The sequence below is a fragment of the Phocoena sinus genome, chromosome 5, assembly GCF_008692025.1.
Source record: "Phocoena sinus isolate mPhoSin1 chromosome 5, mPhoSin1.pri, whole genome shotgun sequence".
NCBI lineage: Eukaryota > Metazoa > Chordata > Mammalia > Artiodactyla > Phocoenidae > Phocoena > Phocoena sinus.
The window spans coordinates 91,192,580-91,217,206 of NC_045767.1; the positions used below are offsets into that span (position 1 = coordinate 91,192,580).

Sequence of the window (24,627 nt, forward strand, 5' to 3'; positions counted from 1 at the left end):
AAAGTTCATCCAACAGGTCTGGAGTGGACAGATGTTCCTTTGTTTAAAACTCCACTGGATTCTGTGGGTGGTGATTTCCTCCTTCCTGGTTTAGGGATCACGAAGAAGGATTTAATTTTGATGAGTAACAATGATATAATCAAGAAAAAGAACACCCTAGATGTGGCAAATAGTAAATTATGTTAGATGAGAAGATAAACTGCCTCGAGGCAAAAGCATCTCAAATCTGGAAATCAGATAATACAGAGCACCAGATTAAGGGGAGATGGATAAAGAAGTTTTATATCCTTATTTTGCATAAATTTGGGGAATTCTGAGAGACTGGCTCACATCTCTAAACCCATACACAAGCGGAATTATTTTCTGATTTTGTTTTCTTTTTATGTGAAAACATCATATAGATTTTTCTTGAATTATATATCTATTTGGTGAGCTGAAGGGAATTATGAAAGGAATAAACTTTCACCCTCTATCTTAGTCGCCTTATGCCACTGGCACTGCCTTTTAGCAGACTAGCTAAGGAGATTGCATCAGTTGAAAGCAGTACTCACTTTTCATCTTTTTGGATGGATTTGGGCTTTCCTCTTACGGGCAACAAGAAAACTAAAGGTCATTCATATCTTGAACTCATTGAATATGAAGATTCTCTTCCACTTTCTCACTCTTGTCCTTATCCATTTCCACCTTCTCTTTTGAGAACGTCAAGAATTTTTTCCCTAAAGCCTCTGTCCTGGACGTATGCAGGGACCACAAGCAGCAGGCAGAAAATATCATTTCTCTTTCAGTTGACTTAAAGACAGTAAACTCAGAATGCACTCATTAATCTCAAGTGTTCTACTTCCAATATACCCTTTATTGATTTTACTCCTTAAGAGTTTTTAACAGAGGTCAGTGAATTTCTGAAACTCGATTCACAACTTTGTACATTTAGGCTTAGGTGGATTTAGGGGTAAGGAGAGGGCACAGAACTTTCATTATATTCTCAAAGGATTAAGTGGTTAAAATGAAAAAGGTTAAGAACTACTGCGGGTTATTAGGGACTGATTATGTAGTAGGACCAATGCACAGGAAAAGTTGGTCACTTTCTCCATTGGATGGCAATAACTGTTGTACGTATGATTAAAGAAAAGTTCGTCTTATTTTTATTCACAAGGGAAGTGAATCTGTTTAGTCTTAGCACGTTTAAGGTTAATTAGACTAACTCTGTGGGTCACCATTCAAGTTCACTCACTGGCCTCTGGAAAGACTGTCTGTGTGGTCTTCTGGACTCTCCGTGGTCTGTGAAACACAGCTGATGGGAAGAAGGAGGCAGCAGAGACCTCCTCCATCAGTGGATGCTAGTCACCGAGAGTCCCTACACACTGCTCTCCACCCCTCTCCCTGCCTGCTATGTTGTACCTCTTACCCCAGCCCAGGAGCAGCCTAGAAAGCTGCTTGGTTTGGTTTATTCACCAAACGAGGAAATTGCTGCTTGACTGAACTGGTTACTATTTTATCTATCCATTACTAAATGAGAGTGTGAACTAAAACTGTAGTTTCCATACTGGATCCTTCTGGGTTCGTGAAAATAAAGCAATTGTCCCTGAGGCAGAACAAAAATAGACAAAGATAAACGTTTTTACTTCCTTTTGCTGATAATGCTCTTGGTGGGAAAACTTCTGAGAACTGGGGAAGTTTTACTTTCATTTGAGAAATGTTTATCGAGCACCTGTTTGTTGCAGACACTGGGCTAGAAGCTGGCACACGGTGTAAAGAAGGCAGACATGGTCTCTGACCTTGAGGAATATGCAGTCAGGTAAGACTTACATCAACAACTGCACAGATGGGTTGAGCTCATTTTAACAGAATCTGACATGGACTTTTTTCTTCATTGGAGTATAATTCCTTTACAACGGAGTGTTAGTTTCTGCTGTATAAAAAAGTGAATCAGCTATATGTATACATATATCCCCAAAGCCCCTCCCTCTTGCATCTCCCTCCCACCCTCCCTAACCCACCCCTCTAGGTGGTCACAAAGGACGGAGCTGATTTCCCTGTGCTATGCAGCTGCTTCCCACTAGCTATCTATTTTACATTTGGTAGTGTATATATGTCCATGACACTCTCTCACTTCGTCCCAGCTTACCTTTCCCCCTCCCCGTGTCCTCAAGTCCATTCTTTCTGTCTTCGTCTTTATTCCTGTCCTGCCCCTAGGTTCTTCAGAACCACTCTTTTGGTTTTTTTAGGTTCCATATATATGCATTAGCATACGGTATTTGTTTTTCTCTTTCTGACTTACTTCACTCTGTAGGACAGACTCTACGTCCATCCACCTCACTACAAATAACTCAATTTTGTTTCTTTTTAGGCTGAGTAATATTCCATTATATATATGTGCCACATCTTCTTTATCCATTCATCTGTCGATGGACACTTAGGTTGCTTCCATGTCCTGGCTATTGTAAATAGAGCTGCAATGAACGTTGTGGTACATGACTCTTTTTGAATTATGGTTTTCTCAGGGTATATGCCCAGTAGTGGGATTGCTGGGTCATATGGTAACTCTATTTTTAGTTTCTTAAGGAACCTCCTTACTGTTCTCCATAGTGGCTGTATCAATTTACATTCCCACCAACAGTGCAAGAGGGTTCCCTTTTCTCCACACCCTCTCCAGCATTTGTTCTTTGTAGAGTTTTTGATGATGGCCATTCTGACTGGTGTGAGGTGATACCTCACTGTAGTTTTGATTTGCATTTCTGTAAGGATTAGTGATGTTGAGAATCCTTTCATGTGTTTGTTGGCAATCTGTATGTCTTCTTTGGAGAAATGTCTATTTAGGTCTTCTGCCCATTTTTGGATTGGGTTGTTTGTTTTTTTGATATGGAGCTGCATGAGCTGCTTGTCTATTTTGGAGATTAATCCTTTGTCAGTTGCTTCATTTGCAAATATTTTCTCCCATTCTGAGTGTTGTCTTTTCGTCTTGTTTATGGTTTCCTTTGCTGTGCAGAAGCTTTTAAGTTTCATTAGGTCCCATTTGCTTATTTTTGTTTTTATTTCTATTTCTCTAGGAGGTGGGTCAGAAAGGATCTTGCTGTGATTTACTGGCATGGACTTTGGATTCCAATCAGATTGTGTCTTAAATACTTCAATAACCCCTAAGGCCAAACTGGGGAAAAGAGCTAATTAAGGTGAAGCTCACATTTTGAAACAAAAACTTCAAAACAATCAAAGTTTTATGAAAGGAGAATGGTGAAACTACAACATAAGATCTGTTTTTCCACTTTAGCTACTTTCTTCAAATTGCTAAGAGTTTCATCTCAACTCAGCTTTTAAGAATATCACTTGTCTATAAGAAAAGATCAAAGTAATAAACTTTTAAGAAAAGAGGAAGAATATCTTTATAAAATTGTACAACCTTGAATCACCATTTTTAAAACCTTTTTCTTACTTCCTGTCCCTTGACTTAACTGCTTGTGTGGGTCTTGGTTACCTCAAGACAAAATTAAATGCACGCATAAGTCCAGTCATTTCTAATATAGCAACTTCTCTTTTTGCCATGTGATTTCATTTCCTATGATCTTTACTTCACATGAAAGAATCCTAGTGGCAAATAACATATAATTGTTATTTTGAAGATATATACTTTATTATAAACACTGGAGTAAACGATCTCTAAAACTTTTTTTCCAAAAATATAACAAAGAAATGACTACAAGTAAACAGTTACACTTAATTATTATTTTTTTCATATTGAAGACAGGCTGATCTTAGATCTCCCAAGTCCATAATAAATGTCTGTTTCCACAACCAGCCTCTTCCTCCAATCCCATCCTTTAAACTCCATCTCAAAATCTTCATTGATTTGGGAGATAGAATTGGAAACAATACTCAATCCCCTGTGTATATCAACAGTGTTTTTTTAAACACATAAACATGAATTAAATTTTTAGGCATAAAAAGAAAGCTCTATAATTAGAAGAAAAAAAAACAGCTTTAAGAGATCTGTGGTGTCAATACATCTTTACTTTTTGATTGGTAAATTAAAAAAAAAAAATATATATATATATATAGTTCTCCCACTCCAGGCAAGGTGAAGTGTAACTGAAGTGACAGATTAGAGGGAAAAAACTGACATTTATAGAGTACTTCGTATGTGCCAGGCACCACTCTTGACATTTTCCATGTATTTCTTCACTTAACTCTCACTGTGATCCTGTGGAATCGGAGTTATCTTCATTTTACAGATGAGGAAACTGAGACAATGAGGTTAAAATAACTTCCCATGGTTGTTTGGTTAATAAGTGGTGGAGGGGTAGGTTTGAAGGCAGGGTTGACCTAGTCCAACAGCCATTCATACCCTTAAATTTAAGTTACTCTGACTTGACATTGCTCAAAACCAAAGCATTTCGCTGTTTCTGTTCTCTAACTTGTCAAGACTTTGAAAAATGTCTTTTCTTTAAAAGGTAGAACACTTTTAGCAGTATGCACCAACTTTTCTTAGTATTTTTATGAATCGTTAACTGGAGACATTTGAATTTGGAGATGGAACTGAAATGTTCTGTAGCCCTGGAGGAGATTAATTTATCATATTAACGAAGTACAGAGAAATGTTTTTTATCTGTAAAAGGCAAGAACGTGTTTTAAATCTTTCAACTAACTCTTAGTTTTATTGACTAAAATTTCAGGGGGTAGGTATTTTATGTTTATGATCTTAGTATTAACAATACTGTAGGTCAAATTCAGTGATATGTGTTTAGCATTTGTCTATGGTTCTCTTAACCTCAAGGATTGTTGAGCTGAGACTAATTTCCTCAAAGGGAGAAAAAATTCCAGGTGCAAGTTGAGACTTTGCTACTGGTTTTGGGAAAGGTGGCTCAAATTTTAGCAGTAGCAGATGCAGTGCCAGCATAGAGTTGACTTGCTCTAGGTCTCTTGGTTAATCAGCAGGGGAAAGATTCAAACCCAAGTTCATCTCACTTCAAAGTCCATGTTTTTCCCACCACATTCTGCTTTATTATGTGAATACAACTTTGTTTACATTTACAAAAATTTCCTGATTCTACAATACCTATTTGAAGTGGGAGTGGGGTGGAGAGGTGGGGATGGGACATAAATTGTTTAACGCACTAGAAAGACATTCAGTTTTCTTTTGAGGAGTTTCCTGGAAGAAGAAGAGTTACTTGGCAAGGTGGAAAAAGTAAATGCCTGTCTTTGTTTTGACTCTTTCTTCAGCTCTTCCCTTTCTTGGATGATGGACTTGGTCCCATGGCTACGGTGAAGATCTCTGGATGCTCTTTGTTAAGTGCTGGTTGAAACTTAAATAAACAGATTACTGGTCAGTAGTCCCATTCATTCCTACAGGGTGACAAAATATCACTTGTATTTATGTGCAGCTTTGCTCTTCATTTAAACTTTTCACTCCAATCTGCTCTATTTTGAAGCAGCATTTCCTCAAACAGGCTAATTAGCCGTTTGTTTGTTTTTTTGTTTTTTACTTAACCCAATTTAGCCCTTTTACTTACTATGCAATGACTCATAGGGTTACCTTTACAGAAGTGGAACAAGGCCAGAATTACTGCCCCCTCTAGTCTCTTTGTCTTTGTCCAACCTTACCTCTGATGAAGAGAGTCTAAGGACAAAATGCATCAAGGTTACACTGGGAGAGATCAGCAACATTTGCAAAGATGTCCTTTTGCTTTATAAATGAATGCTCCATTCTGAAAAAATTGTGAGCATCTAGGCTAAATGGAACTCATTAGCTCACCCTCTAAGGATGATGTCAGGATGCAGAGAAGAGGAAGGGAAGAGATAAGGAGATGGGATAGGGAAAAAAGGTGCTTAGGTAAGTTGCAAAATTACTAAGGCAACCCTGAGTTAAAAGTAGAGGAATGTTTGCAATTCCTCAGAACTGTGAGTGTCTTAGTGGTACCACTAGTATAATTGGGTCTTAGTGATGATGTCCTGAACCAGTCACCTCAGGGTCTTTCCATATGAGAATATGTCTTTGCTGAACAAACCAGCATTACTAGAGCAAAGAGACTGAGAATTTTCTTAAAGACTCAGGTCTTGCTTACATATCTGGTCCCTACTTTTATCTCTTCACTCTACGCATATTTTCCATACAATGCTCAACAATTTCAGGAACCCAGTTGGGCCATATTCTCTTACATCTTACCACCTTGTACTTGCTTTCCCCCACACTAGCAAAGCAGTACCGCCTTCGCTCCTTTCCACTGGTCTTAGTCCTACTCATCACCAAGACTAAGGCACTACGTCACAGTCTTAATCTTGTTTCTTCAGACAACCCCATTCATCAAAACTGCATCAGAGGTCCCATTTGTTTGCTCCCTAAGCTTCCTATAATTATACATGTTATAATACTCATCCACTGTATTGTACTTGTTTGTGTAACTAATTGTCCATATTCTACATTAGATTGCAAACTCCTCGAAGTCAGAGACTATATCTGATTTAAAGAGTATTCACATCTCCTACTCCAAGACCTGGCATTAGCAGATAATCAACATATATTAAATAAATAAGTGAACAATCAAGTTCCTAAAATAGATTTTGAAAGAGTAAGAACTGCATTGTACATAATAAACACTTACTTTGCTACAGAAGTTGACATAAGATTCTATTTTTTCTTTTACTGTTGTGAGCTCCCTTCCCTTTCCAAGGAAGTCCAGACTCATCTCTGAGGACCCATGAGGGACAGAGACAGAAACTTCATTTAGTCATACAAAGGTGGTTTTTTGTTCCAGTGTCCTGAAGAAAAGTCTTTTCATCTCCCCTTTGTAAATGTGCTTTTAGACCAGGACTAAAGCTTTCAGCTCCACCACTACTTAGATATATGAACTTGGAGACGTTATTGAGTTTCCTCATCTGTAAAATGAGGGCATTATTACTTATCCCATTGTTGTGAGGATTAAAAAACACACACACAGTCCCTGATATCAAGTAAATTGAAGTTATATTTAAGAAGTTAGTTGGGATCACTATACAAATCTTTCAGCAAAGGACGTTCTCTCCCCAAACCACAAGTGTTCACATTCTGAAACATCATTACTCTTGGCCTAATTTTCAATAATGTTTTTGTCAAGAATTTAATTTAAATCCTATATCGGTATTTAAACTAGGTGCTTCCTCAAGCATTCTAGAATTCCATAGATTTTAAGACTCTGTACTCCAGATTTTCTATCCAAAATGGTAACAAACCCTAATGCAACCAGATTTTGATCTGGAGCTTTAAATTCTAGCAAATCATAATTTACACTGATGTTGTTTCTATTTTATTATATTATTGCATTACATGCTGAAATCTGGCTCAACTTCGTATTTCAGAAACCAATCTTTTATCAAGAATCCTCTAAGGCAAATGAGATTTTTAAGAAATGATTTTTGGTGGAATATCTTTGCAGTTTGGAAGTCAACCATCTGACAAAAATGAGAAATACAAGCCATGGCTCTTGGGGTAGATGGAAATTCACCAGCTTAAAAGTTAAGCCAGGAAGTTTACGTATATGAACTTTATGAGACAGGTGGATGCTATTAAAACCATTTTATAGATATGGAAACTGGAATTCAGAAAGCTTAAAAGCCACACAAAAATTAGTGGCTGAACAAGGGTTTAAACCCAGATGCTCTTTCCACTAAGTATATACTGCTTACTTTTCCATTACACACCACCTCATCCCACTCCAACCAAGTAATCCCAGGGAACCACATCCTGGAACATAAACAATTCTTCCTTTTACCACTTGAGTGTCTTTGAACAGCATCTCTATCTAGAACATGCTGTTTCCCTTCACCCTCCTTTATTAGCGTCCTCTGCACTTCAATACACTGCTCAAAATGCTTATGGAAGATTCTGCCCTTGTGCCCTTGTTGGAATAAATATCTTGATACCACTTGTCTGTTCTGTAACATAGCCTGGTCCTTATACTGCTTTCTTATTCTGACAGACCAAACTCTTTAAAAACAAGTACTTAGTCTTATCCATCTATAGATTCCCACATTACTCAGAAGTTACTTGATAATATTTACGATACTGAACTGAAAGCTATCCCCTTTCACTCTGTCAAGCATGCATTAGAAAACCAAATCTTTTGAAAAGTTGTAACATGCTCCCTGAAAGCGGTAATGGTTCCTGGAAACTTTCCAAAGTGCTTAGAAATGGACTTCTAGTAAAAGTGGTTGACTAGATTACCTTCTCTATCATTACAGCATATATGTTACCTAAAGAAATGACTGTGTCAAAAAGAACAATAACAAAGGACCTTACTCTGACTACTGCAAGATAGGGCTATGATAAAGTTATTTATAAATAAAAAGAACTACCACTGACAATAATGTATCAAACTGAGAAGTTTGAATATTTAAAAAAATATTTTAAAACATTTTAAAAGAAACATGTTTTCAAAAAAATCAATAAAATTATTTGAAAGATCAAATAAAATTTCAATCATGCTGAAAACTTAGTAAGAAACAAATCACTAGGGGAGTCAGATGACTCAGGTCTGCTCTCAAAGGGCGGGCAGATGGTTGCATATTGTGGAATTTCCTCTGACATGATGTAAGCATGAGGGTGCACTTGTTCCCTACTCTTACTATAATATAAAAAGCCACGGGAGCTCCCCATCTGACACAGGTCCTCTGGGACAACAGAGCTCACAACTGTCTAGGACAAGAGCCAGGAAGAAACCAGAAAGACAGCACCTTGTGTAAGCATGACTTCCAAGCTGGTTATTGCTCTCTTGGCAGCCTTCCTGCTTTCTGCACCTCTGTGTAAAGGTAAGCACATCCTTCTTATCTACAGAAGTTTGCTGTGTCTAAATGTGATCCTCAGATAGAAAGATTATCCTTAATGCCTCGATAACAGACATCCTTTTATTCAGCAAGAGAAAACCATCTTTGCAGTCATTTAATGTTAAATTGAAGTCTTTAATTTTTTAGGTTGTATAAATATAATATTTAGAAAATTGTAAAGTTTGATTTATATAGAGGTCTATTCCTATCATTCATACACTGTAGTATACATATATTTAACATAAATCTGTAATTTAGAGTATGTTTCATTGGAGGCCACATATACCCATCTTATCTTTTAATACTGAGTAAAAACTCAGATAATTTTACTCCATGTACTATTTAATTGACGAGCTTCAAACAACCATCAATGGCTCTTTGGCTTAAAGACAGATTATAAACCTTATTGGGATCCCTCTTATGAAATAAATACAGTTTAGAATGTTTATGGTATATATAAACATTTTATATGGTATATATATATATATACTTTTAAACATCAAAGATTTTGCTAAAATATAGGACAATCTCTGTGCAACTCACACATATTTCTATTAGTTCTTCCTGAAGGCAATTTTCCTGTTGGTGGATCTTGCCTACCATGAATAACATTGTGGTATCACAGAAGATTATGCAATGTCGAGTAGGAGAAGAAGTACCATGAGGATGTCAACATTGCCCAAAGACAACTCCATAATGACAACATTATGTCATTCAATGTTGTCAGGAACGACTGTTTTTAAAACAAAGAGAAAAACTGAGGTCAGGGGCTAGGAGAATATCCAGCCATCAATTTCAGGAATAGGTTTGCTAAAGATGTGTTGTTTCCCAAACACACAGTCACCAAATGATCACACTGGAATTACCAAGAGCGAAGCTAGCTGAGCGATGCCTGTTAATGAAATCAATTCTTAGTTGCTTTTTCTTTTTTCACAGCTGCAGTTCTATCAAGAATGAGCTCAGAACTTCGATGCCAATGCATAAATACACACTCCACACCTTTCCACCCCAAATTTATCAGAGAATTGCGAGTGATTGAGAGTGGACCACACTGTGAAAATTCAGAAATCATGTAAGTAATTTCAAAAGTGATTAGATACTTTACTTTAGCAAACCTAGAATTGAGGAAGGTGGAAGAATCCAGCAAAGATCTAGGTACTAGGAATACATAGTAAGCAAAACAGAAAGGGAAAATTCTTTGTCTCCATGGCGTTTAAATATTGTACCCTCCATGACTCATAGCTAAAAATTAGTTTGGACTTACATTTTATGCCTGTACTTAAGGAACCATGACTTGAATGCCAAAGGGCTGTTGGAAACCCATTAAATACTATTTTAATCATCTCTCTCTTATTTCAGTGTTAAACTTGTCAATGGCAAAGAGATCTGCTTAAACCCCAAGGAAAAGTGGGTGCAGAAGGTTGTACAGATATTTTTGAAGAGGTAAGTTGTTCTTTTTTTAAATTTAGATTCTTCATTTATCCTGTGACATACAGTTCAGAAGTCAACCTATAAATTTCCTGCTGCTGCTGAAAATTTTCTTTTAAGTATCTGCCTCTTTGATTTAAAAAAAAATAGCAGCAACAGTGAGTTTGTTGTACTCATAACTGGGAGATCATATATCTCAGTTTGTCCAGGGAAGTGTGGGTATGCGTCTGTGTCCTGTGTCATTAGTATGACTCTCTCTCAATCTCAGAAGTGTTCTGGTTTACATAACTTATCTGATCTCTCTATTTATAGCTGAAAGTATAGAATGGTTCTAACACATAAATATCTAAGACTCTCTTAATTTCTACATTAAATATATTTTCAAGAGCCATACATTCCTTCTTATTTAGAACATTGCTAATTTTAAAACTTTTAATTTTATTTCTTTTCAGAGCTGAGAAGAAAGATCCATGAAAACAACAACAACAAAAATCCATTTGTCCTTGGTTTCCGAGAATTCCTCAGTAAAGATACCAAAGAAACTTCAAACAAATCTACTTCAATGCCTCATGTACTGTGTAGGTCTGGTGTAGGGTTGCCAGATAAAATACAGGATGCCCAGTTATATTTGAATATTAAGTAAAACAATGAATATTTTTTTCAATGTCCCACATACATTGTTCCATGTAGGACACACTCACATTTTAGAAATTATTCATTGTGTACGGTAAATTCAAATTTAGCTGGAAATCCTGCTTGTCGTTTTTGTTTTTTGTTAAATCTTGCAACCCTAGTCTGCTGACCAGGATTCATGAGTCCTTGTTCAACTGAGCCTCAGTTTCTTCTTCACTCCCAAACTGGAGGAAAACATCCTGGAGGAAAACATCTCAGCCACTAACCTACCTCACAGAGATGTGAGGGCATGCGGAAACACTTCAAATTTTATTCAGTTATGTAAATTATTTTGAAGTGTAACTTATTCACCTATTTATTATTTATATATTTATTTAAGCCTCAAATATAATAATGTTTGTGCATGAATTTGGAGAAATGGGAAAGAAACGTTGTTGATAAGTAAAATGATGGTAGTGAATTTATATTCATTTTTTATACTAAGTGATGTATTACAGAACTACTTTGATCAAGGCTGTTATATTATGATCACAGTGACCAGATTTAGCGAATTAATAGAAAATAAACAAAAAACACATCCAGTTGATTTTTCTTTCAGATAAACAATAAATAATCTTTTAGTATAAATACATCATTATTTATCTGAAATTTTAATTGTGTTGGCAATCCTACTTTTAATATGCCTGGTTTGGTCTTGTCACTGCAAGCCTTATTATGCAGTGCTGTGTTAAATCACCTGAATCCTGAGTTATGACTATCTTTCTCAAAACAGCAAAAATTCACCAGGGAATATGAATAAAGTAATTTTTTGTTATTTCTTATTTATTTATTCTGAACAATTAGATTCTCATAATTTTATTTAAATTATTGTGTATTTTAACATCAACTTTATTTTTCACTTTAAGATGCTTTTATGTGTTCCCAAAGAGATTCTTTCTACTGTTTTTGATAGTATGAAAATATGAATGTATCTATAAGACATTTAAAATAAAATTAATTGTCAAAGTCATCAGGGGTTTGTCTGGTTTTCTTTGGCAGTTTTAAGATTTATTGTATTATTCATTTATATTAAAAATCATACTTTGATTTAGAAAACGTAAGTGCTTTCCCTTAGTATTTTATATATCATGTGGAAAATTACCAACCTTTATTTGTAGAAAAGCATAACTCCTTTCCAGAGATGGATTACAATCAGTAGTCTCTTCCATAGAATCATGAAAATATTCTCAACTCCCTACTGTATACCATTTTGCTAATAAGGGTGACTTCAGATTTTCAACAGATAGCCTAGGTGTCTGTACAGCTTAACACATCTGGGCACTCAGTGAAAGCAGGAAGAAGGTACACATTATAAGGCACTTCTCAGCTAATTGAGGAAAACTGTACATCTGAGGCAAAGAAATTTTAAATATGATTAAAGACAGAGAGTATTTGAAAACAAATCAAACAAAACTCTTAAAAGTAAAAACACAGTCTAACAAAAAACTCAGTGGCTGAGTTTCCTAACAGATTTGACACAGCTGAAAAGAAAACTGGAGATTAGAAAATAAACCCAAAGATCTTTATCTGAAATTTAAATCAGAGAGATAAAGAGTCAGTAAATTGGAAAGAAAAATAGAAAGAAAGACATAGAGGATGTCCAACTGGATTTTTACAAGCAGATCCCAGCTCATTTACTATTGCTGTTGGGTATTTTAAGTCCATGGTTTTCTTTTAGAGCTCCACAATTTGGGGTGAGGAAGAGAGTGTGCTCTTATTTTCTCATTTGTTCGTTCACATTGCAATCTACTTTTCCTATGCCATTTATCTCCTTACAATCACTCTGGGTACCTGCAACTGCCGTTTTCTCTCTGAGTCAACTTTATCAGTGGTGTAGAGCAAAGCCCGTTCTCTTCTAATTCCCAGTGCACGTTAACACAAAGGTGTGCCGCATAATAGAATTAATAAAAGATTTGAGAGTTATGTACAAAGAGGAACCAACTGAAAATTCAACGCCTGTAGTTTCTGTTCCTAGAAACATTGCTTCCCTCTAGAGTTAATTTCTCCCTGCTTATAGATCTTCTCTGGTCCTGCTGTGGGGCCTCTTCTTCGTCAGAGTTCTGCCTAAATTTCATTTCCATATTCTTTTCTTCAAATTCAGGTTCTCTTGTCCTACCCGCTTTTGTAATCATCTTGTGGATCTCATACACAGTGAATAAAAAAGATAACAAACAAATAATTTTTAAAAAAATGATGATGGGAGAGATACAGGGCTCTTCAGAAGAAGATAGCAAGGAGTTATCTAATCTAGGTAGACTAGGCTTCCCTGAGAAAACATAAACTAGAGTCTGAAGGATGAGTACAAGTTAGCCACACAAAGGGAAGAAGGACGTGTGGGAAAGAGTGGTCTAGAAGGCAAGGGAGAAGTAATTTGTGTGATTTGAGAAGTGAAACAATATTAGTGTGACAGGAGTTTGGCTTGAAACAGAACAAGTACTACAGATGAAGCTATGCTAAATGGACTGTGGAAAGCTCTAAAGGGCTTAGATTTGGAATTGAAAAGTTCTACTGGGTTCCGATTACCTTCATTTTAAATGGTGAGCATTATAAGCTATTCTTCTTCCTGGGTTTCCTTCCAAAAAGCAATGGGGAGCCATACAAAGCAACCCAAAAGTCTGATCTTGGGGGAATTTTAATGTCATTTGGGGGTTGAATCATCAGAAAACTCCCAACCTTATACAAAACCTCTTAATGTGTTAAGTACACATCCTTAATATGACCAATGTCCAACCCTGAAGGCAAAGTAAAGACATCTGCACCAATCTGGTGAATCTTAATAATGATACTTTAAAAAATCTATCTCTTAATTCCATTTTTGTCACTTTTAAAATATGCCAAATGCTTTTCCTCACTCTCATCTATATTAGCACTGTCTATAAGACAGCAAAGCATTCCACTGAAAAGACAATTAAGTGGATCAAATTGAAGATTAGACATCATGTAAACAAGCCAAAAAGGAAAAATGAAAAAGAGTAAAAGAGAGACGACGTGAGAACAAGAGTGAGAGAGAAGGAAAAGCCAGTAAATTTGCGGAATTGACAATTTTGTTTTATTTTGCTTCAATGATATTAGTAAAATATGTATATAGACACAAGATTTATTTGTATAGACACAGACTTAAACACAAAATTGAGCATGCAATTTATTACCCTATACCTTTAATCCACTTGTGTGGATTACAAAATACAAACCAAATTTTTCCAAGTAGAAACATGAATATAAATATAGAGATACACACAATAAAAAAGTATGGAGAGATAATAAAATGTTCACGTTAAAATTGAATTAAGTGTAAAATACTATAACACATACATTGTACATACAACATACAAATCAAGTAATTTTTATAATTGCCCTTTTTTTGCTAGATAAGCATCAGAAAATAGATTCATAAGTTGAAGTTACCTAAGCAAAATCTTTTATTCTCAAGATTTTAGTAAATAAGTATCAATAGATAATTATTTTTACTGTAATAGATCTATTTTGCCATTTTCTTCTTCAGAAGAAAAACTATTTTGATTTTTGCTTGTGTAATATAGCTAAAAAAAATTGCTTAAGATTGTATTAACTCTGCAATAACAAAAGAAAGCTTAGATAATGATTTCTCCATTACCCACTTAAAAAGATAGTCAGAGAACAATTGCCTCAAGCGTGGTAACCATCTGCTGAGTCTGCAAGCATCACAGACAACAAATAGGGAATTTTTCCATGTAACAGAGTAAATAGCAGGCTTATTACTTCCCACAAGATTTACAGATGGGACAATCAGAAATTCTCCAAAAGATTACTTAAGGGTCAAAGAACCTAATGCTTAATGAGTAGAGAAAGAGGGCTTTCTATGCTCTTTGCATTCCCATAGATAAAAAATCAATTTGGATAAATATCATTGTTACAAGACTTTTAAACATTATTTGGTTAAATGACAGATGGACTTACAATCATAGCATGCTGAAAAAGTAAGATGGGGAAACATTCATAGATATTTCCACTCAAAGTTTGCTTCAGACTTTATCTAGAGGAATATTCTAATAGCTTTGTAAAAGATCATGGTGCTGGGGCTGAAGATAAGCTTTTAATGTATCTAGTGATTCTATTTCATAGGGCATGGTTTAGCTCATGTTTTAATCATGTTTTGATGTGATCGTTTCCACTGTCTGCATCCTGAATTAATCTTCTGCCATTCTTCCCATGCTTTTCAAAATGCCTTCACATTTATATTTTCAGTGTTCCTCTGAATAAAACGTTTATGGGAAAGCATTCTAAATGTAGATACCTCTGCCTAGATTTACTTCTTTATGCTTCCACAGGTATTCACCATGGCCCTTTACAGGAAGTCCACGTAGAGACATGTTTTATTAAAGTGACTTGTTTCTTCTCAGGTCTCAGAGGTCTCCTCAGGTCTAAGAGGTCTTTTATAAACTTATAAGACAAAGTTTATAAGAGCAAAAACCTCAGACAGTTTTCCAAATAGAGAGTCTTGTATTTTCTTCTGCCTAAAGTAAGTTGATTGGCTAAAAGCTATCAAAGAGAGGATGCTCCCCTAGGTAGGCTAACAGAATTATTAGAGAGGACAGTTCTACTTCTTCTGCGTTTTCTGGGAAACCTTGTTATTTGCAGCATGTGCATGAGACTTGTATCTCTATGGCCTTATGTTGGCATGTCCACTCTAGTTAAACCAGGTCTGCACTGTTTCCCTCATGATTTCTTTCTCTCCCTCTTTTGACACAGTTTGCTCACCTGGATGTTGGCTCAGGATCATGGCTGTGTAATAACTTTTAAATACTCGGATATCAGAGAGCAGAGGAGGGCAAGAACAATGAACGCAATCACAAATAGCAAATATTGTTAAAAGTTTAATTTAAAAAATATCTTATGGATCAATTAAGCTAACCTTAGCTAATTAGGTATCTTTTCTTTTAATTGATTGATTGTTCTATTCTCCCTGAAGGGTTGATCCAGATACAATATATATGTATTCATTATTGCACAGACTCCACCTGGATAGCCAGTATATAGTTGACAGTAATTTAATCAACAAACTATGCTGGTCAATTGAGCCTTTAAAACTTGAGCTATTTAAATTTTTATTTGAGCCATAGTGAGGGATAAACTAGAGCTCACAAATTGTAACATGTAAATTCACAGCCAAGGTAAAAGTCCTCTTTCTCACTGTTGTGGCCTCTCCTGTTGCAGAGCATAGGCTCCGGATGTGCAGGCTCAGCGGCCATGGCTCACGGGCCCAGCTGCTCCACGGCATGTGGGATCTTCCCGGACCGGGGCACAAACCTGTGTCCCCTGCATGGGCAGGCGGACTCTCAACCACTGCGCCACCAGGGAAGCCCCTCAGTCTCCTTTGGGTTCTCTGTCAGAGCAGATTATTTTTTCCTAAATATTTATTTATTTATTTGGCTGCATTGGGTCTTAGTTGCGATACACGGGATCTTCGTTGCCGCGTTAGTTGTGACACGCGGGATCTTTAGTTGCGGCATGTGGGATCTAGTTCCCTGTCCAGGGATCAAACCTGGGCCCCCTGCATTGGGAGTGTGGAGTCTTAGCCACTGGACCACGAGGGAAGTACCAGAGCAGATGTTAACTGATTTTGTTCTTAGATGTAAGATGAAGACTTCTGAGAAAGCTGAGCTTTGAGAAATGTGATCTGTGTGACTGCACTACTTGAGTTGAAAAAATTAGTGTTCAGAGAACTGGATCATAAAATGATTTTCTATTAGAAAAGATTCCCTCTGAGGTGGAAGTTAAATATTCTATACAGTTATTACATTTTTGTTTTCTAAAACACATGACATTTAGTGAAGAAAAATAAATGTACCTAAATACAATTACGGAAAACAAACCATAAATGTTATTATGAATGTAAGCCCTATTTTAAACTCTACACGATTCTGTTTTTCAGCGTAACGTCTATAGCAGTGTTCTGATGAGGAAAAGTAGGAAAGAATCTGACTTAGAAACAGTAGCTGGTTTAGTGTAAGCTTAGTTAGAGATAGGAAACAAATTTGTTAAAACTAACATCATGACGAAAAAAGTAGTCATCAGTAGGCTTAAAGTTTTATATATCAAAACTAAAAAGATTTTTCCTTTTGCTTGAAGACATTTCTAGCTACAGGTAAGAGAGACTGAAAGAAGCCTGCTCAAGTCGCCACAACTTTAAGAAAAATTAACCACAAGCTTAAGATTACAAATTGAAAGTCCTTTCCATTTGGGAATCTTTTATCACTGGAACTTTTAGACTAAAGAAAAATAAAGTGTGGCTGATTTTTTTCTCTACTGCTTTTAACTAAGGCCACATTTGAATATATATGCTTTTATTCCTTTGGTGATAGTGAATTACAACTATTCAAAATCAGGTTACAAGTATGAAATTTTAATTTGTGAAAAATTTTGGATTTTGTACAAATATTTAAACTGGTAACATTTTCTAAATTTCTTATATTTCGTTATGTAACGTCATTATCCAAACTAATACTTGAAAGTATATAAATCTAAGCACAGGTTTGTAACTAAATTATTTGTTTATAAATAACTAAAATCTTTTGAATTTGGTTTCTATGAATCTCAGACAATATTGCTAATTATGTGATCCTATAAAATTATTCCATTTGAATTTTATAGGTAGATTTAATTTTTTTTTTCTCTGACACATTCTAGTACTGATGTTGACTGTATTGTACTTTGTTGTTAACTTAGATTTTCTGTTCTTCTAATTGAATTTTTTGTCAGTTCGGACTAATACAATCCCAAAGTAACAGTAATACATGTATTCTTATAAACATTTTTGGAGACATAAAAGTTTCAGCCCCATAAAAGCCAGGAATAAAAGAAAATTAAAGTAATTAAGTAATTTTAATGTGTGTGAGTCATTCTGGGTCACAGGTAATACTTAAGCAGAATATAGAAAAAATTTTTAAAAATCAATTTTCATTTGTCTATATTTGCTCTCTTATCACTTAGAATAAACCTAACGAAATGCTAAATATCCTCCAAGGGGTACATCTTTCTAGATAATTCATGTTGTGTTAAAGATCACAGCAACATATACCCAGTAAATTTAAGTCCAAATATATGGGCCCCCAAACTTAAAGAAAATAAACATATATAACCTCCTCACTTGTGTGCTATCTGTATATTTTTGACTAATTATAAACAGTCTTTGTTCATCATAACGATAGTAAAATAATATATTATGGGCATTCACTTTTTAGACTATTATTTTAAAATAACTTTAGATTTATGGAAGAGTTGCAAAGATTGTACAGTGTTCCCATTTACCCTTTAGTCAGCTTCCTCTAATGGTAACATTTTTTGTAACCATGGTACATTTATCAAAACTAAGAAATTGACATTAGCACAATACTATGAACTAAACTATACTATATTTTTCCACTATTGCCCTTCTTCTGTTCCACGGTCCAACCCAATACCATACTTTATTTAGTTGTCATGTCTCTGTAGGCTCTTCAATCTGTGATTGTTTCTCAGTTTTTGATGACCTAGACACTTCTGATGGGTATCGGTCAGGTATTTTGTGGGGGGTCTCTCAGTGTGGGTTTGTTTGATGTTTTCTCATAAATAGACTGAGGTTACAAACTTTAGGGAAAACTGTCACAGAAGTGCCCTGCTTATTGCACAATATTGGGGCACATGATATCAACATTATTTATTTCTGAGGATGTTAACCTTGATCATTTGGTTAAGGTGGTATCAGCCAGGTTGCTCCACTGAAAAGTGATTATTTTCCTTTGCATACCCTATTTGTTAGAACAGAGTCCTGGGTTCATCTCATATTTAAGGGGATGGAAATTAAAACCTACCGCCTGGGGGCAAGAGTATAAAATATTTTGTGGTCATATGTTCAAACCGGCACAGTAATTAAATATTTGAGGGAAATACTTTGAGGTTATGGGAATTTACTTTTTTTTTTTTTTGCGGTACGCGGGCCTCTCACTGTTGTGGCCTCTCCCATTGCGGAGCACAGGCTCCTGACGCGCAGGCTCAGCGGCCACGGCTCACGGGGCCCAGACGCTCCGTGGCATGTGGGATCTTCCCGGATCGGGGCAAGAACCCATGTCCCCTGCATTGGCAGGCGGACTCTCAACCACTGCGCCACCAGGGAAGCCCATGGGCATTTACTTTTGATATCCTTATTAAATATAGTTTATATTAAAACTACTGTTTTAAAAGTTCTAAATAATATTGTATTTTAAAATATTTTATAGAATAATAATCATAGCTAACATAGAGTGCTTACTCTGTGCCAGGAGCTGCGCTAAGTGTTCCTCTTTATTATAACTCTGTGAGGTACGTACTATTATTTTCTACATGTAACAGATGAAAATACTGAGGCAAAGAGAAGTTATATGATGTGCCCATTGTCATATGGCTAGGAAGCTACGGAGCTGGGATTCAAAGCTAGGAAATGTCAGTCTGGCCCAGAACCTGCCTTGCTCTCTGAATCATGATGCTCTATGAGATAAATAGGTAGGTGGAGATATATAGAGATCAAGATAGATTACCATAGGTAAGCAAATGTGTATAATATTGAGGATTAAGTCTTGAGAATCAAGACAGAAGCGGAATAAGTTGTAAAACTTTTCTAAGACTCAGTGAAGTAAATTGGCACATCTAAATGGTCCCAATAAAAGTCTCAATCTTCTGCAATTGCTATCTGGAATATATTATAAATGCTATATATCAATAAGATAAAGGCAAACAATCCAATAGAAAAATGAACAAGAATAGGAATAGGCAATGCACAAGAAACTAAACAGATAATCATTTTCATTACTTATCAAGGAAAAACAAATTTAAACTACAATGAGATAGCATTTCATATCTATCAGGTGGTCCACAATTTGTAAATCTGGAAACACTGACTTCTAGTGAGGATGTAGGGACATGGGAACTCAGACATGGCTGGAGGAAGTATAAATGCATGGAACCACCCTGAAAAGCACTTTGGCAATACTTGGGTGAAGTTGAAGATATCCATTATCATTTCTGTCTTCCCTAGGGAAATTCTCAACCATGTACATAAGAAATGATGTATGAGAAAGCTCATGAAAGACTGTTCATAATAGCAAAATGTGGAAACAACTACTGTCCCTCAATAGTTAAATTGATAAACAATGCCATGACACAGAGTTAAAATGTAACAACTCCATCTACTTGCATTAACTCAGGGAAGTCTTTAAAAACACACTTTTGAATTAAAAAAATTGTAGTTCAGTACAATGCCATTCATGTAAATGTTAAGGTCCCAAATAATGGTATTGTATCTATCATTTGGAAACATGCATTTCAGTAAAGTTTCTGTAGATGAAAATTTAATGTGTAGTCAATCTAAGAAAGAAATGGAAAATTTTATTCAAGCCAACCTGAGGATTTTCATCCAGGAGACAGTCTTTCAGAAAACTCTGAGGACTGTTCTGAAGAGGTAAGAGGGGTGGCCAGTATGTATTGATTTTGATGAAGGTATACATGCAATCAAGCACACAACTTGGTAGAAGGTTACTGCTGTTTTAGTGCTGTTTGTGAGGAACAGATATCTTAGTTAATGGTTTTAGTGTTTCTCTAAGTATGGGAAGATGCAAGAAATTGGTTTCATAAAATTTTCTCCTGAAAATATCTAACTATTTGAGGGCCAGTTCCGCCAGTTTTCCTAGAACACAAAGTGCCCCATACTGATCTTCACCATGAATCCCTTTCAGGGTTACTGTAGGTCAGCAACCACGGTGGCCAGTGACTTGATTCTTGTAGAACTCGGTGGTGGGCAGCATTCTTTATTTTACAATCCCCTCCCTTTTGACCTTAATTTCAACCAAGGTTTGGGAGGCATTTTGTGACCAATTTGTCCCACGGTTTTAGGAATGCTCATTCCCGGGTCGGGCGAGGATTTCATTGATAGACCACTCAACGTGTTATTACTGGACGAAGACTTTTTTTTTTTTGTGGTACACGGGCCTCTCACTGCTGTGGCCTCTCCCGTTGCGGAGCACAGGCTCCGGACGCGCAGGCTCAGCGGCCACGGCTCACGGGCCCAGCTGCTCCGCGGCATGTGAGATCTTCCCGGACCAGGGCACGAACCCGCGTCCCCTGCATCGACAGGCGGACTCTCAACCCCTGCGCCACCAGGGAAGCCCTGGATGAAGGCTTTTTAACGGTAACCAAAAGCCTCTGGACTGCCTGTCTTACCAGTCTGCTGTGGTCCAGGAAATGGTTCCCTCTTGTTTCTTCTTCCCATATCTAGAGTTTCACTATTATAATCATTGATGTTTTAGGATATATATTTGATCAATCGTTTCAAGTCACCTGATCATCATTAATTTTATCTGAGGCTTAGTCACACATTTGGTAATGCAAGAAACAATAATCTTAAAAAACAGGCACGATACTAATAATATAGCTAGTAACATTAATAGGGTCATAAGTAAGTATTTAAGCTAAGAACTTCCATTATGTGCGACCCAGTATTTCCCCAGGTCGTCTGACCAGCCTGTTCACCAATCGCTATCTTTAAAGGAAACGATAAATTCACTGTTCACCAAAGTTCACCAAAGATATCTGCATATAAAGGGCAAGTGGTGGGTCATTGTGACCCCTGGCAGTATTGAGAAAGAAATCTTATCTTCTAAGGAGTTACACAGCTGGCACCAGAAGAAGAAAAATTGATCTTTATGACCGAGCAGGTGTTTCTGCCATTGGAGAGGTCTTGTTAACGCACAATGCAGATACACAAAGCACACTAGAGGAGAGGGAGGAGGCCGAAACGGGCAGAGAAAAAGTTTATGTTAAGTTTTTCCTGTCTTGCCTTAAAATATGAATTTTATTTCATCAGTTCAGAACAATAATGAGAATGACACTATCATAGGAATTTGGCAGTGAAGGGGGGAAAAGGATTGGCCAGTGGGGCTTTAGTACCTATATCATTTTTTACATTAAAAAAGACCTGAAGCAAATATAATGAAATGTTAATACTGCTTAATTTCAGAAGTGGATAAATAGGTAATTGTTATATGTACATATATTTTACTTTCATGCTTAAAAGGTTTTATAATTGAATGTGAAAAGGCTGAATCGTTATGGAATTTTTTTTCTTAATGGGGAAATAGAAGGGAATTTAAACATTTCCTTCATCAAAAATCCCTTTGAGCTTTTAATTGCCAGACTTCCTTCTTCCTTGTTATGAGGTTTAGTAACCTCAAACCATATTTACTTCTGTGGTTTCACTCTGAAAAAGATTTGATTCATTTAGAAAAAGTCTTTTGTGAACCTAGATTCTAAGCAAGAGGTTCTCAGGGGAAATTATTTTCTATGGCAGAGCTAAAGAGAAAAGCCAAAACATTTTGATGTTGACACAACTTCTGGTGAAATGCCATAAGGGTCACCAAGTCTGTGATCCTTCATGGGATCCACAATGTGGGCCTAGAAACTAGCCCTGCCCCAACCATCACTTGGAGCAGAATGGAAACATTCTGAGGACATGCATGATACTTTCCTGGGATTCATTCTTCTTTTTTTTTTTTTTCATTCTTCTTTAAAACACTGCTTTTACTTGTTTCCAGATTTTTCAAAATTGTTTTCAAAATTGACTTTGAGTGGCTGTCTCACTGTTTACATGACAAAGGAAGTCAGCCAGCTGAGATTGCTAATGGTATAGTGCATGCTTATTTTTTCGGCTTATGTGATAAAGTTATATTTTATAAAATGGGTATTTTCTTAAAGGTATAAGGGTGCCCAGGTGTGCACTTTGAGGTGGGAGACAAAGTCTTTTTCTCCATCTATGAAATCCTATATTCCATACAATGTCTCATGACTTTAATGAGATTGAATAAAGGCTCATCTGTACTTATCATGAGAGTTTTATTAAACAAACATAAGAAGTCTGAGTTTGCAGATATAAAAAATGACATCTAATCTGTATTATTTGAAGTACTTGTAATCCAAAGAAAACCTTCTTGAGAAGTATTTTTCAGTTTGATATGTGTTTGCATAAAGTCTCTAGAAATTGGATGTAGTTGATTTTGCTAACTGCTATAGTAAATCATTGAAAAATAAAAGATTAGAAATAGAGCAGTGCTTGACAATTTGTTTTAAATCACTAGAGAAACATTAAAAGCACACTACTTTTGCTTTTTGGATATACTTAATTTAAGTAATACATGTTGAGTCAAAACAAATAAAACTTTTACTTCTGAATAGTATTTTAAATTTAAGGGGGAAAAATCATAAATGATGACATGTTTTCATTTTTCTATGTTTCATATCTATAAAATTTTATTTTAATAATGATACACAGTCAAGAAGTACTTTAGAAAAATTAGTCTTTCTTTTCTTTTTTTTTGCTTCCTGCCTGTATATCATGTCATTTATCTTTAAAACACGACAAGTTCAAGAACCCTTAAAAAATATTTTATTCAGATTATGGTTTTCAGAAGAGAGGGCTCTGTATTAGTCATCTTTGAAATTTTCATAGCATTTGTTAAGCCTCCCTTGTTGAAATGAAAATTTCAGATAGACTTGATATCATCCAGGCCTCAGAAACAGCAAATGATGAAGCAAAGTGGTGGAAATTTCCCCACAGTTTACGGATGACTGAACGAATGAATCAACTAAGGATACTCCGTGCAAGAGTCTGTCTGTAAATCTGCTGAGATTCCAATCAGAGCAACAGATGGTCTGAACAACATTCATGGCTCCAAAAGGGTGTTGTTGGCTTCTTCCCCATACTTAAGACCTGTAATTTTGAGGTGAAGATGACACAATTTCCCGTTTGAGACAAATCCTGGGAGGTGCCATACTGATGTTCCATTTGAATAAGGATATGAAAAAGCAGAAAATCCAGATTATCTTACACACTGTAAAAAGCATCCTTTTAAACTATAGTTTTTGATGAGTTTTAACAAAGATATCGACCTATCTAGCCACTAATGACCTTGAGCACCTTTTCACGTGCTTATTGGCCAATTACATATTTTCTTCTATGAAGTACGTGTTCAAAAATTGTCCCTATTTATTACTAAATGGTTTGTCTTATTATAGAGCTGTATGAGTTGTTATACATTTCAATTATAAATCTTATCAGATACATGCATCACAAATGTTTTTTCCCTTTTTGTGACTTGACTTTTCATTTTCTTGGAAGTGTTTGAAAAGCAGAAGATTCAAATTTTGATGGGGTCAAAGTGAGCAAGTTTTTCAAAAGTACTTATTAGTACTTTTACAATCTTGTCTAAAAACCCTTTGCCTACCCCAAGGTCTGAAAATTTTTTCTTCTGTGTTTTCTTCTAGAAATTTGATCATTTTGGTTTTTATGTTTACGTATATGATACATTTTATGTTAATTTTTGTGTCTGGTGTAAAGCAAAGACCAAGATTTGTTTTATTCCATGTGTATGTTCAGTTGTTCCAGCACCATTTATTGAAAAGACTGTATTTTCTCCATGGAATTACCTTGACACCTTTGTAGAAGATCAGTTGGCCATATATGTGTGTTCTAAAGGTTATTGATTAAGAACTCAGGCTCCGGAATTAGACTTTCTGAGCTTAAATCCTATCTCAACTCTATAGCATGGTAACCTTGAGTGAGCTTATTCTTCTTATTCCAGGTATAAATATGGGTGACTTGCCCAAGGTTAGACATGTAAGTTAGTGGCAGAGCTGAGATTTGAACCCAAATCATTTGACCTTCTGTTCATAACTCATTGAACTCTAGTACAATGACTT

General features: G+C 35.9%; 1 protein-coding gene and 1 long non-coding RNA gene across 2 annotated transcripts; both read left to right on the forward strand.

Moving 5' to 3' along the window:
* Positions 1 to 1,694: 1,694 nt before the first annotated feature.
* Positions 1,695 to 5,507, forward strand: LOC116754650. The gene is made up of 3 exons (XR_004350109.1): positions 1,695 to 1,795; positions 3,048 to 3,167; positions 5,212 to 5,507. It is a non-coding gene; the product is annotated as an uncharacterized LOC116754650 (long non-coding RNA).
* Positions 5,508 to 8,600: 3,093 nt separating this feature from the next.
* Positions 8,601 to 11,857, forward strand: CXCL8 (C-X-C motif chemokine ligand 8). The gene is made up of 4 exons (XM_032633481.1): positions 8,601 to 8,772; positions 9,724 to 9,859; positions 10,147 to 10,230; positions 10,668 to 11,857. The coding sequence occupies exons 1-4, from the start codon at positions 8,709 to 8,711 to the stop codon at positions 10,687 to 10,689; spliced, it is 306 nt and encodes a 101-aa protein (XP_032489372.1). The 5' UTR covers positions 8,601 to 8,708; the 3' UTR covers positions 10,690 to 11,857.
* The last annotated feature ends 12,770 nt before the right edge of the window (positions 11,858 to 24,627 follow it).